This window comes from Macrobrachium nipponense, chromosome 36 (genome assembly GCF_015104395.2).
Source record: "Macrobrachium nipponense isolate FS-2020 chromosome 36, ASM1510439v2, whole genome shotgun sequence".
Classification (NCBI taxonomy): Eukaryota; Metazoa; Arthropoda; class Malacostraca; order Decapoda; family Palaemonidae; genus Macrobrachium; species Macrobrachium nipponense.
The window spans coordinates 32,502,097-32,525,863 of NC_087220.1; the positions used below are offsets into that span (position 1 = coordinate 32,502,097).

A 23,767-nucleotide genomic window follows, 5' to 3' on the forward strand; every position below is an offset into this window, starting at 1 on the left:
GTATGTATGTTGAATGATAGATGCATCAAATGTGAGCAATTGACTGAAATTGAATGGAAGGCATATGATTCTTACGTGAAAAAGCTTGAGCATGATAGAATCAGGAGGTCTTCCTCTAGAAGTGCTTCTGTGAATAGAAGTCAGGGTAGAATTGTATCTCCATTAAATCCTCCTGTAGATGTAATTCAACCTAATCCTGTTGTATTGCCTCCGAACAATCAGGAAGTGTCTGCAGAAGGAAACGTATTATCTACGATTATGGAGTCGATTCGCGCCTTGGAATCGAAAGTGATTGCTCTACAATCAAATGTGAATAATTGCAATAGTGCATCTAGTGTTGTGGAGGGGGCGTCAGATCGGTCCCATAATGCCTCTAGGCCTAGGCCCCTGCCGGACTCCCAGGCCTTAGGGAGAGGGCAAGCCGAAAGCCGAAGGAGGGTTACGGGATCTAATGACCGGTTCTGACGTCCCTTCGGCAGAAACTGAGGACGAATCTCAGGCTGCCGGTGTTCGTGCACGGGCACGGATACTTAAAGAGTGCTTCTCTTCTTCCGAGGCTTCCTCTCCTCGCCGAGGTTGGGACTCTCGGAAGACCTCTCATGGGGAGAGCGGCAGGGGCGCAAGGTGCCGCACAGGCGGCCGTCGCCCTCTTAAGAGAGGTTTCAGAGAAGAGGACGCTTCACGTCCTTCTGATCAGTGCGTAGACTCATCACCTGAAGATTTTGAAGCTTTTCCGCCACAGAAAAGGAACAAGACTTCATCAGGGGAGGACTCTTTCGAGCGTCCAAGTCGCTCTAAGCATGTTCCTGAGTTGAAGGAAAGGGCATCCCCTCGCCCATCTTCCTCGCACAGGATGAGTCCTTCTCCTGATCGAGAACTTTCCCCATCAAGGAAAATGCTTTGGGAAATGCAGAAACAGTTAGCTTCCTATTTTGAGAAAAAGGAGGCAGAACCTAGTCATCGGAGGAAGGATCGGTGGCTGCCTGTTAAGAGGACTAGGCAGTCCCCGGCTCCTTCTCCGCGTTTTTCGGCCTTTGAGTCTCCTCCTAGTAGCCACGCATTAGAGAACGTGATTACGTTCCTCATGAAAGGGCGTCTAGGAGAGACGAATTTGGACAGAGACATGAGTTTGCCGCACAGGCGGCCGGCGTCTTTGTCAAAAGGCCGAGAACGCTCAAGGATCCATGACGAAAGTTCAAGCTTTGCATGATGATAATCACGCTCGGCGTCTTAAGCAGCGAAGCGCTTGCCAGGACGCTCGAGAAGACGCTTTTCAAGACGCGCTGGACGCTCGCCAGGACGCTCGAGCTGACGCTGTTCAGGACGCACGGCGTCCTACACATCAGGACGCTTCTCAGAACGCGCGGCGCCTTACATATCGGGACGCTTGCCAGGACGCTCAACAATTGAGTCCGAAGCGTCAGGATATTTCACATGTTAAAGTGTCGAAGTCATCGCGATCTTTGAAGGACGCTGATGACTGAGAGAAGGATTCTTCTAGTGATCTCTGCCCTACGGATGATTACGAACCAAATGCGTCAGCGACTTCAGACTATAAGACTTTGACGGATTTACTTAAGAAATTGTTTCCAGACAATTTTCAAGCGCCCGTTCCTTGCTCTCCCCCTTCACAATTTGCCTCATCGAAGGCCAGGAAGGCTCCTGGCTTCGTTAAGATGGCCACTTCGCTCTCTGCGAAGAGAGCGTTTAAGAGAGTCCAGGATTGGATGGATTCAAGGAAGGTTAAAGGGTAAGGGAAGACTTCGTTTGCACTTCCTCCATCTAGGACTGAAAGGGCTGAGCAGGGAATCTGGTACGAAACAGGAGAAGAGGCAGGATTGAAAGCACCGTCTTCTTCTCAAGGAGATTTCGCCAATTTGGTGGACGCTCCAAGGAGGTCTTATTTGTCATCGGCTAAGGTTTCCTGGACAATGACGGAGACAGATCATCACCTCAAGGGGTTATTTAAGACGCTAGAAGTGTTTAACGTTTTAGATTGGTGCCTCTGGGCCTTGGATGTACAATCGAGGAGTCAAGACTCAATTTCGTTGGAAGAGCTTTCGAGTGTATTAGCTTGTATGGATAGAGCAGTAAGGGATGGCTCTGATGAGTTAGCATCTCATTTTGCTACAGGTTTGCTCAAGAAGAGAGCTCTCTATTGTAGTTTTGCGGCGAAAGCAGTTTCTCCCGCTCAGAAAGCGGAGTTATTATTCGCCCCCTTCTCTACGCACCTATTTCCGTAGTCCATGATTAAGGATCTGTCGGTAAACTTGCAAGAGAAAGCAACAAGGGACCTCTTGACTCAATCTTCCAGACGACCTACTCCTCAGGCTTCTACATCAACAGCTCCAGCACCCAAGAAGAAATTTAAGCCCTTTCGTGGAGCACCTTCCTCTAGAGGTTCTTCGAGAGGAAGGGGGTCCTTTAGAGTTAAGATCTCTTCTATCAAGAAGGGAAAAAATTGACATTTCTGCCCTTCAGGCACCTGTAGGTGCGAGACTCACCTTATTTGCTCAGGCATGGAGGACGATAGGGGCGGACACCTGTACCCTAGATGTGATCGAGAGAGGATACAAGATCCCTTTCCTCTCTGTGCCTCCTTTGAGCACGAAGCCGATAGACCTGTCGCCCGCATACCAGTCAGAGAAGCAACAGATCTTACTTGACCTTCTAGATCAAATGTTGGAAAAGAAGGCCGTAGAAGAAGTCATGATGCTGGATTCCCCAGGCTTCTACAACAGGTATTCCTGGTTCCGAAGCAGTCTGGGGGATGGAGACCTGTCCTAGACGTCAGCAGACTGAATCTTTTGTAAAGAAAGAAAAATTCAGGATGGAAACATCTCAGTCTGTGTTAGAGGCCTTGAGACAGGGGATTGGATGGTGTCATTGGACCTACAAGACGCTTATTTCCACGTCCCGATCCATCCTCAATCAAGGAAGTTCCTGAGGTTCGTCTTAAAAGGGCAGGTCTTCCAGTTCAGGGCTCTTTGCTTCGGTCTGAGTACGGCGCCGATGGTTTTTACTTTCCTCATGCGGAATGTAGCGAAATGGCTTCACCTATCGAAGATAAGAGTCTCGCTTTACCTGGACGACTGGCTAATCAAGTCGTCTTCGGAGTCAAGGTGCCTGGAGGACTTTCAGACGACATTGCAGCTGACGAAGGCCCTGGGCCTTATAGTCAATTACGAGAGTCCATCTGATCCCCACGCAGTCCATCGTGTATCTGGGGATTCAGATGGATTCAGCGGCTTTTCAAGCTTTTCCATCAAAGGAACGTCAGCAGAAATGCTTAGAGAAAGTGTCAGCCTTCTTAGGGAAGGAAACATGCTCGGCGAAGGAATGGATGAGTCTGCTGGGAACCATTTCTTCGCTGGAGAAGTTTGTTTCCCTGGGGAGGTTGCACCTCAGGCCACTCCAGTTTTTTATGGCAGAAAATGAAAGACAAACAGAATCTAGACTCGACTTTGGTAATCTCAAAAGCGGTCAAGGATCATCTGAAGTGGTGGCAAGATCCGATCATACTTTTGGAAGGACTGTCCCTCAACCTTTTGAGCCCCGACCTAGTGTTGTTCTCAGACGCCTCCATGGTGGGCTGGGGAGCAACACTAGGCAAGGAGGAAGTGTCAGGCCTCTGGAGAGGGGAACAGAGGTCCTGGCACATAAAACTTAAAAGAGTTGGAGGCCATTCGGTTGGCTCTTCAATTCTTCGAAGAACGATTGGTGGGCCGAGTTGTCCAGATCAACTCGGACAACACTACGGCTCTCGCTTACATCAAAAAGCAGGGGGGACACACTCTTGATCACTGTTCATGATAGCGAGAGACATCCTTCTATGGGCGAAAGCTCGAAGCATAGTGATCCTAACAAGGTTCATTTCAGGAATACAAAATGTTCGAGCGGATCTTTTAAGCCGTCAACATCAGATGCTTCCCACAGAATGGACCCTACATCTAGAGGTTTGTCAAGAGCTATGGAAGTTGTGGGGACGGCCGCTAGTCGACCTCTTCGCAACCTCGAAAACGAAGAGGCTTACGATTTATTGCTCTCCAGTTCTCGACCCGGAAGCAATAGCGGTAGATGCCATCCTATGGGACTGGACGGGGATGGACGTTTACGCCTTTCCCCTGTTCAAACTCTTAGGAGAGGTAACAAGGAAGTTTGCGGCGTCGCCAGGAGCGAGAATGACTCTGATCGCCCCCTTTTGGCCCTCAAGCGATTGGTTCACGGAGGTCATGTCTCTTCTGGTAGACTTCCCGAGAACCCTGCCAGACAGAGTAGATCTTCTCAAACAGCCCCACTTCGAGAGGTACCACGGAAAACCTCTCCGCTCTGAGTCTGACTGCGTTCAGACTATCAAGAAGTTGGCCAGAGCGAGAGGTTTTTCAAGATCAGTGGCAGAGGCTATTGCCAATACGAGAAGAGCTTCCTCTCGAGCAGTTTATCAGTCGAAGTGGGCTGTCTTCAGGAGATGGTGTAGGAAGAAAGGTATTTCCTCCTCCACGACCTCTGTGAACCAAATCGCTGAGTTTCTCCTGCATTTGAGAAATGTGGACAAACTGGCAGTGCCCACAATAAAAGGATACAAGAGTATGCTGTCAGCTGTCTTCCGTCACAGAGGATTAGACCTGACAAATGATAAAGACCTTCACGATCTTTTGAGATCGTTTGAGACAACCAAAGTACTACAACCGAAGGTCCCATCATGGAATCTTGATGTAGTTCTAAGGTTCTTGATGTCAGCTCCCTTTGAACCTCTGCATGCTGCCTCATTGAGAGACACTACTAGAAAGGCGATTTTCCTAACTGCTCTTGCTACGGCAAAAAGGGTTAGTGAAATTCAAGCAATTAGTAAATATGTGGGTTTCAGAGGAGACAGTGCAGTGTGCTCCTTGGATCCTAATTTCTTAGCTAAGAATGAGAACCCATCTAACCCCTGGCCAAAAACCTTTGAAATCAAGGGGTTAGCAGAGTTCATCGGACAAGAGCCAGAGAGAGTCCTGTGCCCTGTCAGGGCTCTCAAATTTTATTTGCAAAAGACCAAAGATTGTCGGGGTCCTTCTGAAAATCTATGGTGTTCTGTTAAGAGACCCGACTTTCCTATGTCGAAGAATACACTGGCATTCTTTTTACGAAGCACCATCAGGGAGGCCCATGCGTCCTGCTCGGATGGTGATCTGAAGCTTTTGAAAATAAAAGCCCATGAAGTGAGAGCTGTTGCAACTTCAATGGCATTTCAAAAGAACATGGCACTTAATGATATCATTAGCGCTACTTTTTGGCGAAGCAACTCTGTGTTTGCTTCACATTACCTGCGGGAAAAGGGGTAGGTGTGCTTTTTAATTTTGGTGTTGGTTTATGGTTGAAGGGTTAGTTGCTTGAGGCGCTTTCCCTTTCTTTAGCCTAGAAGTTATGGGACTAACTTCGATAGGTTAGGTCAGGTGGTGGTTTTTAGCTTCGTTGCCCTTACAGTATGGTCAATATGGTCTAGTCACATTGTGGTCACGCCCCCGTTGACAGATCATCTAGAGCGCACCAACTACACAGGTCACTACCTTGTTGGCAACTCTAGTAAAGCAAAAGCAGACTTCGGTGACAGTAATCAAGAAGTCAGCTATGCTAACAGGTAAGGAATCAAGATGTCAATCATCTGCACTTGAGGTGTTTCCTAAATCCTTCTGTTCTGTCCCTTCCACTCCAATGGTGGGATTCAGCTATATATATATCTGACAGGTAAGTTTCATGAACAAAATGTTATTGTCATGATACAATAAAGTTTGTTCATACTTACCTGGCAGATATATATAATTAAAGTACCCACCCACCTCCCCTCAGGGGACAGTGGTATGAAAAATCTGAATAGAAAATGGGAATGATTCCTGATATCTGCCTCCTAGCGGCAGGAATGGGTACTAACCACCTGCCGCCCACTGCGTGTGCCGGGAGTTTTGAAATTCTGTCGGACGTCGGAGAATACAGCTATATATATATCTGCCAGGTAAGTATGAACAAACTTTATTGTATCATGACAATAACATTTTAATTTTCAAAGTGTGAGTTAACCCATGCTGAATCTGTTTTGTTAAATTGTTTGAATGTCATACTGCCATTGTAATGTTCTCTGCAGTCCGATCCAGTGGCTTAGGCAGTGGAGAGTCTCATCAGATTATTCCACTGCCCCCTTTTGGTTACAGCAAGAGTGGTTCCCAGGCCCCGAGATCACACTTTAGACTATCTCATACTTCTTCCAGCATGGAGTGGTCTTCAGAAGTAGCTCCATTTTCACCTATTTCGTCTTCCAGTCACTGAATTTTGATGTATGGCCATTATCAAGCATAAACTCAGAGAGCATGGCTTTTCAATAGTTGATGCAGCAGCTGTTACCACCAGTCCTCTACCACTGCCCATTACCATGGAAAGTGGGCAAGATTTTTGGTTTGGTGTGACAAGCAGGGTTCTCATTACCCCGAGGTCTGTGTTACTGTAATAGCTTACTTCTATGTCTGTCTGAGAAAAAATTGCTAGTTGCCATGCTTTCAAGTTCTCTTTTACGTGGAACTGCTGCCTTGCTTTCAGTTCTCTTTTACGTGGAACTGTTACCTTTAGCAGGTAAACCAATCAAAAAGTCTCCTCTGCCCAGCCAAAGACATTGACAATTGCGCCATTTCTTGTTTTGTGAGGGAGAACATCCCATAGCCCCCAAATAAATAGTCCTCTACAGGCAGTTGGGCTACATCTTAGCAAGGGAACCGACAGGTTTTGCATCTTGACCAAGTGTGACATGGAGGTAGCTGCGGTACAAAGTAATTTATTTGCATCCTTTAGCTAAAGCTCTATAACAGGATACGGTATAGAATGTTCCTATGTTAAGAATGAGAAAAGCTACAAAAATAATCAATAAGAGGTAGTTTAGAAAGTAAATACATTAAGGAGTGTAGACTTGGAAGTTTGTTAGGGCATGAGCAATGCCATCAGTGAGATTTTAGATACTGGGTGATGTGACAAATGTTGAAACATTCTGCAAAGGAGTATCGCACACTAGTCCTTGATATGCAGCTGTTAATGGAAGTTACTCTTGAAAGTTCAAGGAAGATGTCTAAACAGGTATTGTGTGCATTGGGTATTTTAAACACTAATAAAGATTCTGTGAAATACCTTTTAGGCTACCATTTCCTGACATCTAGGATTCTCAGTACTATCTGAACATTGTTTATAGCAAGGCTTAGGTTCTCAGATCCCGAAAACTCCTAGTCATATCTCTCTCTCTCTCTCTCTCTCTCTCTCTCTCTCTCTCTCTCTCTCTCTCTCTCACAGATTGTAACTTGATTAGTTTTCCAGGTGGGTGTGAAAGGCAAAGATGTTGTAGTTCTTTGCGTGGAGAAGAAATCTGTCCCTAAATTACAAGAAGAACGAACTGTAAGAAAAATCTGTCTACTCGACGATCACGTACTTCTGGCTTTTGCAGGTAAGAACTGTGGGGCATTTTCTTTGCCTGATATCACCGATTTAAGCTTTTGTACATTGAGAGAAAATTTGACCTTGCTACCAACTTCTTTAGGTGTTACTTGTTTCAGTTTTCATCTACTATAATGGAAGATAAATAATTTTGTTGTGTCTTGATCTATAATGTATGATGAATAAATTTTGGTGCGTTTTCATCTACAAGGCAAGGTAAATCATTTTGGTGACAAGGTTTGAGAAATGTTGCTTGGCGAAATTTTTGAACTACGGGTCCTTTGTAATAATTTTACTGTTAGGTTAAAAACTTGTTGGAACAAGATTCTTTGTAGCTTCCATTCTGACATTATTATTATGTACCAATACTTTTTAATATAGTACAGTGTCGTCGTCGTCCCCCCTCCCCCCTTGAATACCAGCTAGAATCCAGGAATTGTTGAAACCTTTATATGCTTAAAACTGCCAGTTTTCTTGGTTAAAACTCAAGAAAACCCCACTAATAATGCTTATACCTGGTCTTTTTTTTGTTAATAGTTTTATCACAAAAAGTGAATTTTATGATGAAATTGATTTTAAAAAAATGGTAATTTGTGGATAATTCTCATAGATAAATACAGGGAATACACAAATATCCCACAAATAATGGGTAGATATTTTCCGAATCTGGAGTGCATGAATATGTGGAGTTCACTGTATACTAATATTTTTAGAACAGTGTTTTATTGGAAAAAAATCCTGACCTTGAAACAATTTCCCTGGTTTATTGTGTACAGGCAGTCCCCGGGTTACGACGGGGGTTCCGTTCTCGAGACGCGTTGTAAGCCGAAAATCGTCGTAAGCCAGAACATCATGAAAAATCCTAAGAAAACCTTACTTTTAATACTTTGGGTGCATTAAAAACTATGTAAACTGCATTCTTATTGCATTTTTCAGCAAAAAGACCTTCAAATATTATTTTGCATTTTTGGTGTCATATTTCTTGTGCCAGATCAGCATTCTAGGCGTCGTAACCCTGGAAATAATTTCTGATGAATATAATTGAAAAGTGCCTTAACCTCGGAACGTCGTAAGCCGAACCCGTTGTAACCCGGGGACTGCCTGTACCCAAATAATGTGAATGCATTGAATTTAATCATTTTCCTTTTCCAGGGTTGACAGCTGATGCCCGTATCCTTGTGAACAGAGCACGTGTGGAGTGCCAGTCACACAAGTTGACTGTTGAGGATCCAGTAACCCTAGAGTATATTACAAGGTAAATGTAAGAGAATTTAATAGCCCAAGCATTGGGACCTACGTAATAGGTCATTCAATGCTAAAAATGAAATTTACTGTTAAAAAAAGTTTGAAAGGCATAACAGGAGGAAAACCTCAAAGCAGTTGTGCAATGAATCATTGTTAGGAGTGGGTGGAAAGTAAGTTGAAAAAAGAGATTATGAATGGAGTAACATTAATAGGAATGATGGTTGTAGCTAGGGGCTGAAGGGATGCTGCAGAGAACTTAAATGGGACTATCTCTCCGTATGGGGATTAAATGTTAGATGCTAGCAAGGAGCTAATAGTAATATAGTTTTCCTGTACCAATTTTGGTTAGTAAGAATTATAGCAGCCATACTATTGTAAAGAGTAAATATTTAACTATTTATAAGATGGTACCGGACTTGAATCATTATTCATGAACCAGTTGCACCATAATTTCAAGCAAATCACTTAACACTGCATTATGTCTATTGTCAAGATGTGAGATATCTCAAAAGATTTTCTTTCAAACTCAACCCTCTTATTTGTGATATTACTACTGCACAAGACAGAAATCGATGGAGAAGACTCATTCGTAATGGCGACCCCATATAAAAATGGGTTTAAGCTAGGAAGAAGAAGAAGAGACTACTGCTTTATTTTTAGTGCAAGTTTTTAATGTGTGATTACAGTGAAAGATTTTTTATATTTTCAATAGAGTATTTTATAGTTTTCCTTTACTGTTCTATTAAGAATTCAGTAAACATTAAAAGACATTCTGTATGTGATAAAAATGGGTCCAAGTTGAATTGGAAAAAAGGAAAAAGGTTAAAAAAAATCAGTTCTACAAATTAAAGAAGTAAAGAGCCAATGTATTCTGTGCAGCACTTTGACATTCCACTTCGACTTCCCATCCTTAGCAATTTGTAATTTTGGGACTGCTAGTGCTTAGTGTTGCATGTTCTGTTGAAAAGATGAAGGATTTTATCAGATTTGCATCCAATTTAAGAAGTATGTCCCCAAGGAAGAGTGATTAAGAATCAAAATTATTGTTTACTTATATTTGTAGTAAAGCAAACATGACTTGTCATTAGCTACATTGCCAGACTACTTCTGGAATTATAATCCGATTACAGTTAATTTGCATCTCAAGAGTTTGGGGTTCTTTAATCCAGTCATAAAATCCTACTTATCCCTCCCATGGGCTTTCCAAAAGAGACAGTTCTGGGACAGGGCAGACAGTAAGTCCGAGTTAGATGGTGGGCATTTGTATAATTCATTTAGATTATTAGAAAATCATTTTTATCCTACTCCGTTATCAAAACCGTTTAATGTATATCAATTCATTTATCGCCATTTTATTTTTTACTATACATCACCATCCTATAATCGACTTAAAATTTCAGCTCTTGCTCATTTTACACATTCATTTTTAGAAATGCAGAACAGTAGTTTCAAGCTGTTTATATCCTTTCTGACCTGTATAAGGAAGATTTGGCAACGTTCCTGCCACATCTACATGATATTGCAGTTTATGTCAGGGTTTTATGATTCAAATCTGTGAAAAGTGCAATGTCTAAAATGTACTACACATTCGTAATCATTTCAGTTTGACTAGTGTGTAACATACCAGAAGACTGCAAGATGCATTCAAAGATAACTGACGATTTGTAGTTGTTACCTTTTATAAAGTATTTCTGGATAACATTTCACATTTGGAAATTATGATGCAGGAAAATATTTCTTCAGACTTTGTCTTAGGGTAGCTTGCGTTCTGTGCCTTTTACATTCAGCCAAATTACTTGGATATTGAAGGAAGAATCTGCAAGGAACTTATACTTTTCATATTTAATTTTTATTGTAAATCTGAATCAGAGTGACATCTTGGAGCTAAACCAGATTCACATCGTGATGCTAAATCAGATGATGTCAATGTTTTCTAAGATTTAATTAAAATTTTGAGATTTTTTCTCCATTGCTGGTTGTAGAATTTTAGACTACTACTGGTACATCTGGTATTGGTGAGTCTTGCAGTCTTCAGTTTATATAAATGAGTAACAACATAAAGTGTTGAGGTCAATAAAACTTTTAAAAGTAATGTAAATCCTTGTTTATTCACTGTTCAGCATTTCCGGTTTCAATTACTATTCACAGATTTGTCTGTGGAATATATATCAACATTATTAGCAGAAAATTTGCCAGTTTGCAGATTTTTTCATACAGCGCTTTCTGGATCTTCATATTTTCATGACTAAATGTTTGAGGATTATAAACATTCAAAGTATATTTGGTGTTTGAACTATTAAAATAGGCAGTTATAAGCATTTTTGGAGGGGGTTTCGGTATTCACGGGTAGTTGTGGTACACATCTCCCGTGAATTCCCAGGGGATAATTCTATGTGCATGTATGTGGGAAGCACTGTTAATTCTGTAAACTGCCAGCAGATTTTGATAAAACACATGCAAGAGAAAGCCCTTCATTCCTTTCATTTTGCAGATATATTGCTACACTGAAGCAGAAATATACTCAGAGTAATGGAAGAAGACCGTTCGGTACATCATGCCTTATTGCAGGATTTGACATGGATGGGACCCCTCACTTATACCTGACAGACCCATCTGGAACATACACAGAGTGGCAGGTGATTTCTCATTCTTTTCTTTTCTTCATAAAAAGAAAGTAAATTTTCTGTCTTTTATGTTAAAAGAATTATTTAGAGATTTTGTGTCTCATTGTAATAAGTTATAAGTACTTTAGTAATTTCTGAACACCATTTAATATAACCCTAAACTTTCAGGCTAATGCCACCGGCCGCAGTGCGAAAACAGTGCGAGAGTTCCTCGAGAAACATTACTCTGATGACGCTGTGTCCACTGAGGAAGGAGCCATAAAGCTTGTTGTACGTGCCCTTTTGGAAGTGGTTCAGTCAGGTGCTAAAAATGTAGAAGTGGCAATCATGAAACCAAATGAACCAATGAAGGTAGGTTTAATTGTTGGTCTACATTTCATCTGTCGTCAACTATCTTTTGCCACCAACAGCAAGTCTGGCAAAACTGGGTATCCTGGGTGATTGTGCCTTATGTAAAATCATTGTTGGAAAGATAAGGTTTATGACATACAAGATTCAGTTCTTCTAACACAGGTGAAATCCATCTTACAAAATTAGTAGATATGACATTAGCATCATCTTTGGAAGTAAAGCTTCAGGATGACATCACTGGAACAAAATTTAGGTGCTTCAGTGTTGTGTTTTCATACAATCAACTTACCTGTCAGATATATACATAGCTAAGACTCCGTCGTCCCCGACAGAAATTCAAATTTCGCGGCACACGCTGCAGGTAGGTCAGGTGATCTACCGTCCTGCCCTGGGTGGCAGGATTAGGAACCATTCCCGTTTTCTATCATATTTTCTCTGTCGCTTGGAATGTAAACAACGTTTGCAGTTCCTCCTGACTTGATTTTTGGATTTCATCGCCATCGATCTTCTGGGCTACCTTTTGCAGGGAAGTACTGGGTCTTTGGTTCGGCATATGCATATTAATTTGTTTTAATAACTTTGGCTTCGAAAATTTCGAAGAATTGTTTATGTGTAACTACCGAACTTTTCGGTAGATACTCACATAGTTTGCAAGAAGGGAAATTTTAATATTTATTCATTAATAACGTGTTCCTTAGTAAAATGTTAGGAATTGCATTGGGAAGTTTAAGCCAACTTCCTTCTTGAGGAAGTCAGAAAAATAGAATTAGTTACGCTTCCTTTAGAAGTTTTTATAGCTCTCGTACTAACGAGCAGTTAGAGCATTAACAATACTAGTAGTGTTGTATCCTCATCTCCTTCTTACTTCACAGAATCTTCAAATTCATATTGCAATTTGAAGACAAAGGAATGTAGCTCAAAATACGAGCTACAGTGGGGCCTCGTTATTCACGGGGGATAAGGCCCAGAACCCCCCCGTGATAAGTAAATACCCGTGTTATCCTGATACCCCCCTCAAAAATTGCTTAAAACTGCCTACTTTAATAGTTAACCCACCCAAGACCACTATTCCAATGTTTATAACTGCCTACTTTAGTTCAAACACCAAATATGTTTTCAACTATCACCTAAAACTAAATTCAAGACAGTTTTAAAGTTATTGTACAAAATTAGCCTTAAAAAATAAATGTATATGTACTACTGTACATATGTAGCCTACTAGCCTAGGGATTACAGCTAGAAGCCTACATACGCATGGTGGGCCTCTTTTTTTTTTTTTTTTACAAGGAAAGAGAGGATGAGTGGTAAGAGAACTATCAAAATTATGTAAATCATATGGGTACTCACCAACAATCTATGTTGATAAAAGATGGCAACGATTTTGCAGTGCAATCCAGTAATATAATAACGATAATGCTACCAACAGTATGCAGCGAAACATCTCTTCCCTTCGTCACAACACGTTAATACTAGTATATTCCACGTAAAAATCTTCATCTGACCTTTAGGCGTCTTTCCCATAAGAGTAAAAGAATCAGGGCTTTTGGATGCCACATAATTAACTCGTTTATATGGGTACAATTTAAAGAACGCGCCGCACACCACATTTCATAACAACAACAAACAAACGTGAGTAGGCCAGTGTTGCCAACTGGGAATGGCAATTTCTTGCTAAATTTGGTTCCGGTTAAAATAAAAGGCTAAAAAAAATCCCACATACTGTATATACTCGAATAACGTGCAATCTCCCATATCGTGCGACCCCCTAATTTTCACCAATAAACAGTGGTTTTGTGTTTTGTCATGTATCTCATGTATCATGCAAGTTCATAAGGTTGGTGGTTTAGCCTGCTAATGGCCGAGTCATTCAGATGTGTGCTGATGCTAGTCAATTTACGGTAATTTTCTTATTAATCTCGAGAATTGAATAGAAAATCTGAAGATTAAAACAAAATCCCAAGATAATAAAATAATTGTAAAAATAACACGCCTTGGAGTCCTTAATCATTCTCTCTCTCTCTCTCTCTCTTCTCTCTCTCTCGTCTCTCTCTCTCTCTCTCTCTCTCTCTCTCAGGAATAAATACGTACGTACTGTAATTTGCAGTAAATGTGTAGACATTGTGTGTGTGTTTAAAAAAATGTGCAGTACACACACATTCCGATGTTTCGGTTTTTGGAATTTTTCAGATTTCGGAAATGTGAGGTCAGATGCATAATCAAACAAACACCACTACTGCAGCAAAAACATTTTTTCCCTTTATGTTTTTCATTATTGTTATTTATTAATTACAGTTTATTTAAATAAATATTAATATAATACTGTTAAATGAATGTGAGATAATTAGGGATCACCTATAATAAAATAGTGGGACAATTAATACCATATGTTCACTAATAGGTATTATTTCAAAACAAACATTCCGTAAAACACAAAAAATATATGTACATAACAATCAAAATATAATAATTTTTTGCAGTTCAACTTGTGAATTTTAATTTTAACAATAAGTATGACTATATAATATTTTGTTCATGAAACTTACCTGACAGATATATATATAGCTGTATTTCTGACGTCCGACAGAATTTCAAAATTCGCGGCACACGTAGTGGGGCGGTCAGGTGGTAGTACCCATTCCGCGGCGGATATCAGGAACCATTCCCATTTTCTATTCATATTTTTTCTGTCGCCGGTGCTGCAAACATCTGTTTACAGTACCTCCGTCTAGGATTTTTTCATTATCTCGCTTAATATTATCTGGATTGACTTTTGGTATCGACTTCTGGATTGTTGGATTGGCACGCGTAATAGTGGATTGGTTTTTGATTTTGGATTGGCTTTTCTAGATTCAGTATGTCTGGATCAAGTTCGGGAAGTTTCAGAGTGTGTGTGAGGAGTGAATGTAAGGTGAGGCTTCTTAAACCTTCAGTTGATCCTCACACAGTTTGTATGGATTGCAGGGGGCATGTTTGCGTGGTTGATGATCGGTGCAATGAATGTAAGGATTTGGATGATGATAAATGGAGGATGTATGAGACCTATCGGCGTAAATTGGAGCGCGATAGAGTCAGGAGGTCTTCCTCCAAGGGCAGCTCTACTAAAGGTAAGGATAGTACATTTCTCCTCCTCTAACACCAGTTAGATTTTGCCCAACCTAATCCTGTTTTTTGTTGCCTTCGGGCCCCAGTGCTGTGTCTGGAGAAGGTAACACCCTTTCTCTGATTCTAGAGTCTATTCGTGCTCTCGAATCTAAAGTTTTGGCCCTAGAAACCGGCCCAGTGAAAGTTTGCGTTAGTGCCCCTAGTGTTGTGGAGGGGGCGTCAGATCGGCCCCATAATGCCTCTAGGCCTAGACTCTATCGGACTCCCAGGACTCAGGGAGTGGGTATGTCGAAAGCCGCAAGAGGTTACGGGGGCTCCCCACCGATCTGGCGTCCCTTCGGCAGGCCTTGTTGCTAAATCCCAGGCTGCCAAGGAGCGCGCACGAGCGCGTATCCTGAAAGATTGCTTTTCGTCCTCCGAAGCGTCCTCCCCGCGCAAGGGGTGGAGCGCTCGGAGAGACTCGCGTCCGTTTGAAAAGGACTTTTCGCTTTGAGGACGCTTCACGTCCTATGTCTCCTCTTTCGTCAGAGGACGCTTATGACGCCTTTCCTCCTCAGAAGAGAGGAAGGCTTTCTACCGATGAGGACGTTCGTTTCCACGCACAGGCGTGTTCACCTGAGAGGCAGATAGCTGTAGCTGCTAGAAGGAAGGAGGCGTCCCTCGCCCCTCGCCTTCTCGCAGTCTCAGTCCTGCCCCTTCTTTTGCTCCTTCGTCACCTACGAAGGATATCCTTGTGTCCCTTCAGGACCAGATTACGTCGCTGATGGCTCAGAGGACTTGCCCAGCAGCAGTCGAGCCTAAGCGTAGGAAGGACGTTCGGCTGCCCGTCAAGAGGACGAAGCGGCCTCATTCTCTCTCAGCTCGCTCGTCTCTCTCTCCGCCTCCGGATCGTCAACGTTCTCGCTCTCCTAGCAGATCTTTTACTCTCTCAGGAGAAGACGCTCGTCAGGACGCTCGGCGTTCGAAGCCAGGACCGTTTGCGCTCTTCGGCAAAGTAGCGGTTGAGGACGCTCGGCAGGACGCTCGGCGTTCTAGACAGGACGCTTTGAGCTCTCTTCAAGACACTTTTAAGGACGCTCGGCAGGACGCTCGGCGCGCGAAGCAGGACGCTTCTGGTTATAGACAGGACGCTTTTGAGGACGCTCCGCAGGACGCTTTTCGAGCGAAGCAGGACGCTTTGGAGACTGCAAAGCAGGACGCTCGCTTGTCTAAGCAGGACGCTTTTGGCGCCGCTCGTCAGGAAGTTCGCGCTTCCTTTCGTAGGGAGCTTCTGTTAAGACAGTTCACGTGGCTTCGCAAGGACGATCCTCTTTCGGAGATGTCCGTGCCCGCTAAAGATCAACGTACGGCCGCTTCTGTACCTGTAGCGGATACTTCCAACCAACGGAAGTCTTTATTCAGGATTGAGCCTACGGGACGTACTCCCTCTCCTGATAGGCGTTCTCCAGTTCCTCTTAGGGGAGGAAGGGGAACTTTTAGTAGCCCAGGGAGTTCCGTAGAGGAAGAACAGCCGGTACCTTCAGCTGTCTCGGACTACAAGGTTCTTGTTAGGCTGTTACGTTCAGCATTCGGGGACAAGTTCCAGCCGACAGCCCCTAGGTCTCCTCCCTCACAACTTTCGTCTTCCAAGACCGTAAAGACCCCTGAATTCGTCGAAATGAAGACGTCGCTGTCGACCAAGAGGGCGTTTAAGAAACTTCAAGACTTTATGTCCAGAAGGAAGGATCAGGGCAAGACCACTTTCGCCCATCCACCCTCTAGACTCGCGGGAAAGGAGGAGTTTGTTTGGTATGAGACCAAGGAGGATGTGGGGATAAAGGTCCCTTCGTCCGCGTTGGGTGACTTCTCCAGTTTAGTGGACGCCCAGAGGAGGTCTCTCTTAGCGTCTGCTAAGGTGACCTGGACTCCGGTTGAGACTGACCACCACTTGAAGGGACTTCTTCGTACCCTTAATGTTTTTAATTTCCTAGACTGGTGTCTGGGAGTTTTGGACCTTCAGTCTAGAAGTCCTGATTCTCTTAGTCTGGGGGAGCTGTCCAGCGTGTTGTCATGTATGGACAAGGCCGTCAGGGATGGTTCGGAGGAGCTAGTTTCGAATTTTGGAACTGCCTTCCTGAAGAAAAGAGCACTGCTGTGCAATTTTACTGCTAAGTCGGTATCTCCCGCTCAGAAAGCGGAATTGCTCTTTGCGCCTCTTTCGGACCATCTCTTCCCCCAGGCTATGGTAAAGGATCTTGCACAGAGTTTGCAAGAAAAGGCGACCCAGGACCTCTTGGTTCAGTCTTCAAGACGTCCAGCGGTTCCTTCCACTTCAACATTCAGCAAACCCCCGAAGAAAGTCAAACCCTTTCGCGGGCACCCCCTCGAGAGCAGCTCCTCGAGGGAGAGGTTTTTCGAGAGGAAGAGCTTCATTCAAACCGAAAAACAGCAAATGAAGATCTCGTCCTTCAGACACCAGTCGGGGCCAGACTGGAATTCTTTGCGGAGTCTTGGAGGCAGAGAGGAGCGGATCCTTGGACCCTCAAGATAGTAGAACGGGGGTACAAGATCCCCTTTCTTCATCCTCCTCCTTTGACTTCAACTCCCAGAGACCTCTCTCCATCCTATCAGGGAGAGAAGAAAAGTGTTCTTTTCGATCTCTTAGACCAGATGGTCGAAAAAAGAGCGGTGGAACAAGTCTTGGACCTAGAGTCACCGGGCTTCTACAACAGGATTTTCCTAGTGCCGAAGCAGTCGTCAGGTTGGCGCCCGGTCCTGGATGTGAGCAGGCTAAATCTTTTTGTAGAAAAGATAAAGTTCAGAATGGAGACGCCTCAGTCGGTGCTGGGAGCATTGAGACCTGGCGACTGGATGGTGTCTCTAGACCTGCAGGACGCATACTTCCACGTCCCAGTCCACCCTCTTTCAAGGAAGTACCTGAGATTCGTCTTGGACAACAGGGTTTGGCAGTTCAGAGCCCTTTGTTTCGGTCTCAGCACGGCCCCAATGGTTTTCACAATGATTATGAGGAATGTAGCGAAGTGGCTCCATTCGTCAGGAATCAGGATATCCCTCTACCTCGACGATTGGCTGATCAGAGCGTCGTCGAGGCAGAAGTGTCTGAAGGACCTTCAGTTTACGCTAGCCCTAGCAAAGTCTCTGGGTCTGTTGGTCAACACCGAAAAGTCGCATCTGACCCCGACACAGTCCATCGTGTATCTGGGGATTCAGATGGATTCAGTGGCTTTTCGGGCGTTTCCATCCCAGGAACGTCAGCGACTGGGGTTAGAGAAAGTCGCAGCCTTCCTAGAGAGAGAAGCTTGTTCGGTGAGGGAGTGGATGAGTCTGCTGGGCACCATTTCCTCACTAGAAAAGTTTGTCTCGCTGGGAAGACTGCACCTCAGGCCTCTTCAATTCTTCCTTGCGGAAGAATGGACGTCGAAAGGGGACCTGAATGCGATCCTAAGGATCTCCAACGAAGTAAGAGTTCACTTAAGATGGTGGCTCGACCCTCAGAAGTTATGAGAGGGCCTCTCCTTAAATCTTCTGAGCCCCGACCTAGTGTTGTTCTCAGACGCTTCCATTTCCGGTTGGGGAGCAACACTAGGGGGGGAAGAAGTGTCAGGCTCCTGGAGAGAGGAACAGGTAGCCTGGCACATCAATGTAAAGGAACTGGCAGCGATATTCCTGTCGCTGCAGTTCTTCGAAGAAAAACTGTCAAGCAAGGTTGTTCAAGTCAACTCGGACAGTACCACAGCCCTTGCGTATCTAAAGAATCAGGGAGGGACTCGCTCCAGATCCCTTTTTCTCCTGGCGAAGGAAGTTCTGCTATGGGCAGACGCAAGGCGCATCAAGATCCTGACAAGATTCGTGGCAGGGGTTCAGAATGTCAGGGCGGACCTTCTCAGCCGCCGGAATCAGATTCTACCAACAGAATGGACCTTGCACCAGGAAGTCTGTCTAAAGTTATGGAAATTGTGGGGACGTCCGCTAGTAGACCTGTTCGCTACATCAAGGACGAAGAGGCTTCCTCTGTATTGCTCCCCGGTTATGGACCCAGGGGCAATTGCAGTGGACGCGTTGCTCTGGAACTGGACAGACCTGGATCTTTACGCCTTTCCCCCCATTCAAGATCATGGGGGACGTAATGAGAAAGTTCGCAGCGTCAGAAGGGACAAGGTTGACTCTGATTGCCCCAATGTGGCCAGCAAGAGAGTGGTTCACAGAGGTCATGACGTTCCTTGTGGACTTCCCAAGAACGTTGCCCTGGAGGAGAGATCTACTCAGACAGCCTCACTTCAAAAGGTTTCACCAAAACCTCTCCGCTCTGGCCCTGACTGCGTTCAGACTATCGAAAAGCTGGCCAAAGCGAGAGGCTTTTCAAAGGCAGCTGCGAGAGCAATCGCTAATGCTCGAAGAGCCTCTTCAAGAGCTGTCTACCAGTTCTAAGTGGTCCTCCTTCAGGGCATGGTGCAAGAAGGAAGGAATTTCCTCTTCCACGACCTCTGTGAATCAGATAGCAGATTTCTTACTCTATCTAAGAAATGTGCAAAAATTGGCAGTTCCTACAATCAAGGGTTATAGGAGTATGTTGTCTGCCGTTTTTCGCCACAGAGGAATGGACCTCTCCGACAATAAGGATCTGCACGATCTCTTAAGGTCGTTTGAAACCACCAAAATTCCACAAGCAAGACCGCCCTCATGGAATTTAGATGTGGTGTTGAAACATCTGATGCTAAGTCCCTTTGAGCCTCTCCATGAAGCTTCTCTAAGGGACTTAACGAGGAAAACGCTTTTCCTAACTTCTCTGGCGACGGCGAAGAGAGTTAGTGAAATCCAAGCGTTCAGTAGCCTAGTGGGTTTCAAGGGAGACAGCGCTGTCTGCTCGTTGAACCCTTCTTTCTTGGCTAAGAACGAGAACCCGTCTAATCCTTGGCCAAAGAGCTTTGAAATCAAAGGATTATCGAGTCTCGTGGGTCAAGAACCAGAGAGAGCCCTGTGCCCTGTCAGGGCTCTCAAGTTCTATGTGAATAGGACTAGAGAGATGAGAGGTCCCTCAGGTAATCTCTGGTGCTCGGTGAAGAGCCCGGATTTGCCTTTGTCGAAGAATGCTGTTGCTTTCTTCTTGAGGGACGTCATTAAAGAGGCTCATTCATCTTGCCAGAAGACTGATATGAGCCTCTTTAAAGTGAAAGCTCACGAGGTCAGAGCCGTAGCTACCTCTCTTGCCTTCCAAAGGAACATGTCTATCAGAGATATTCTTGATAGCACCTTCTGGAGGAGCAATTCCGTATTCGCCTCACATTACCTCCGGGATGTGAGAACGATTTACGAGAACTGTAGTTCTTTGGGACCTTACATTCGGCAGACACAGTTTTGGGGGCTGAAGGTAGCTCTCTCCCTATCCCTTAGCTTAGTTAGGTTAGTTTATTGTGTTTTTTGTTGATGGTGAGATCTTCTGTGAAAATCTCCCATTCCATAGTGTTAATATCAGGGGTTTTTTTGCGTTAGTTGGTCAGGTGGTGGTCGGTTGCTGTGTTACTGCCATATGTTTGCCTAGATGGTCTTGTCGCATTGTGGTCACGTCCCCGTTGACAGAGCATCCAGAGAGCACCAGCACTACAGGTCATAACCTGGCTGGCAACTCTGATAAAGCATAAGCAGGCTTTAGGTGACAGTAATCACATAGTCTACTTTGCTATCAGGTAAGGAACCAATAAGTTAATCTTTTATTTTAATTTAAATTTCCTAAAAAATCCTAGTCTGTCTCTACCCACCATCCGAAGGTGTGATTCAGCTATATATATATCTGTCAGGTAAGTTTCATGAACAAAATGTTATTGTTATAATACAATTAAGTTTGTTCATACTTACCTGGCAGATATATATACTTAGAGTGCCCACCCTCCTCCCCTCAGGAGACAAGGGCCATGAATAAATATGAATAGAAAATGGGAATGGTTCCTGATATCCGCCGCCCAGCGGCGGGAATGGGTACTACCACCTGACCGCCCCACTACGTGTGCCGCGAATTTTGAAATTCTGTCGGACGTCAGAAATACAGCTATATATATATCTGCCAGGTAAGTATGAACAAACTTAATTGTATTATAACAATAACATATTTTACCATATCGATCTTGAAGTTGAAGAGTCGTAAAATTCTGAGGATGGTCCGGGAAAAGGATTTGTACTTTGTGATTACGTATCGCTAGAACACCATGTGGTATTTTCATACCACTATGTTGATGACGCATCGCTACGACACACTGGTGTTTTTCATACCACTATACGTTAAAGTTAAAAACATGACATAGAATCGACTTTGCGACTTCGTTCACTTTGATATTTTTAACGATACAATAACTATCATTTGTACTACTAAAACCATCTTCACATAAGTAATTTTTCGTAAGATATGTGTTGTTGCAAAAGCTAGCTTATACATAAAAGGCTTTTATAATTTAAGTCATCTTAGATATACATATGCACCCAAACTCATTGTGGGGAAATTTACTACCGTTTCCTCGGATATTGAAATACTTTAGCATCATTCAAACACTTTAATAATATAATGCATAAATACTAGGCTATACATATTTACATCGTATACAAATACTACATACAGTTATATACACATACTTTTATATACAAAGTTAATAGTTATATACACACTTTTATATACAAAGTTAATCATATGAGTAGTGATCAGACGACAGCTGTGCACTGGACTACGTACGTACTACTTGGAAGATAAAACGAACAAAAATTTTGTTGTTGTTAGTCGCCGGGATAGATTAACATTTTTCCAGAGATTAAAAAGCTGAATTTTGTTTTGAAGGTATGTCAACCGCGATATTATATTATTGTTTTCACGAAGGAATAATTATATAAAGAAAATTATTGAGTAATTTTTGCCGTCAGCAGTCAGAAAATCACGAACATGGTAACGTTCAAACCTAGTGCCATCCATGGCGTATGTCTATAAATAGAACAGAAGCAGAGGGCAGTCATTGGATAACAGATCTCCATGGCTACCAACCAACCAATCAGGTGTTAGTTATACTACTCTGTAATTTCTTAGAATGAACGTTTACACACACGAAGCTAACGATCATGTATGTGTTTTGCATACAGTACGTAGTTTTAGTTTTTATTATTAGTGTAAGTATTTTACTGATTTCATGAAGAATAGAATGATTCCTTCTCATTACTTTGAATGCAAAATGGCTTGAAGATTCTTCCGCAAAAAGAAGAGAAAAAAAAATTCCTTAGAAGATGATACCTATTTACTAACGCGGTTGACATACCTTCAAAACAAAATTCAGCTCTTTAATCTCTGGAAAAATGTTAATCTATCCCGGCGACTAACAACAACAAAATTTTTGTTTGTTTTATCTTCCAAGTAGTACGTACGTAGTCCAGTGCACAGCTGTCGTCTGATCACTACTCATATGATTAATTTTGTATATAAAAGTATGTGTATATAACTGTTAACTTTGTATATAAAAGTATGTGTATATAACTGTATGTAGTATTTGTATACGATGTAAATATGTATAGCCTAGTATTTATGCATTATATTATTAAAGTGTTTGAATGATGCTAAAGTATTTCAATATCCGAGGAAACAGTAGTAAATTTCCCCCACAATGAGTTTGGGTACATATGTATATCTAAGATGACTTAAATTATAAAAGCCTTTTATGTATAAGCTAGCTTTTGTAACAACACATATCTTACGAAAAATTACTTATGTGAAGATGGTTTTAGTAGTACAAATGATAGTTATTGTATCGTTAAAAATATCAAAGTGAACGAAGTCGCAAAGTCGATTCTATGTCATGTTTTTCCTAAACGCGTTGACTTAAAGGAGAACGTTATTTTGGTTGTTTTATCACTGGCACAAACCCATAACAATGCAGTGTATGTATGATAATTCTAAACTAGTATTCACTACCAAAATAACGATGATATTTGTATTGAAAATTAATGTTACGTATATTCCAAACATTATTACTACGTAGCATGAATAGTACTATAAAAATTTCGAAAGATAATCTTGCTGTGAACGCTACCATAATTTGATTTTCATATACGTACGTACATTTTGTCAGCTGGCTGGCCTCGCATAGATAAAATTGATTTCACTGATATGGAATTACTCCACGAATAGCCTTTTTATTATGAAGATATGACGATAATATATAGGGTAAAAAATGCTTTTATGTATTTCGTTTACGCTTCGTCGCCAATAACAAACAGCAATACTTACGATAATCTATGACAAATAGCGTTTGTATGACTTCATTGTTCAGAGAAGTTATATACGAATACTGCCAAAATAATAATGAAGTTCGAATTAATTTTAGCCTTAATGTTATTACTACTGTAATTACACTACCACTACTATTAAAATTTCTAAAAGTTTATCAAAACAAAAAATGTCGCTTTGAACGCAGCCGTATACATAAACCATTTTCGTACGTAAAGGTATATGCTTACATTTTGTGGCTGGCCACTCCGACGACAAGTTGAGTGCAATGATGTGGAATTATTCTTCGAATAGGCTATTTATTATGAAGATATGACTATAATATATATGGTAAGAATGGTTTTATTACCTTTATTGTCAGTTAATATCATAATGTGAATGTTTGTGTACGTTGGTGGTTATCGCACTGCAACTACGCTTAGCCTACCAATGAACGTCGTACATAAACCTTGAATAGGCTATTTATTTCGAAGATAAGACAATAATATATTAGGTGAGAATGGTTTTATTACCTTTATTGTCAGTTAATATCATTATATGAGTCTTCAAATGAATGTTGGTAGTTATCGGACCACGGCCGAGGGTTAGCCTACCGAAAAAAATCGCATACGCAACACAACAAACCCGTGATGCAGCGATTCATACCAGTGATGTAACATGAGAAACGGTACAAGAAAAAACCCGTGATTAACTGGATCCGTGAATACTGATCCGTGAATAAGCGATGCCCCACTGTATT

At 42.6% G+C, this 23,767-nt stretch overlaps 1 protein-coding gene across 1 annotated transcript in view; it reads left to right on the forward strand.

Moving 5' to 3' along the window:
• LOC135203558 (proteasome subunit alpha type-7-like) overlaps positions 1 to 23,767 on the forward strand; it is a 48,680-nt gene that overhangs the window by 17,039 nt on the left and 7,874 nt on the right. The window contains exons 2-5 of the mRNA XM_064233298.1: positions 7,336 to 7,462; positions 8,605 to 8,707; positions 11,189 to 11,333; positions 11,490 to 11,672. Coding sequence (XP_064089368.1) covers positions 7,336 to 7,462; positions 8,605 to 8,707; positions 11,189 to 11,333; positions 11,490 to 11,672 — 558 coding nt within the window. The remainder of the gene's footprint in view (positions 1 to 7,335; positions 7,463 to 8,604; positions 8,708 to 11,188; positions 11,334 to 11,489; positions 11,673 to 23,767) is intronic.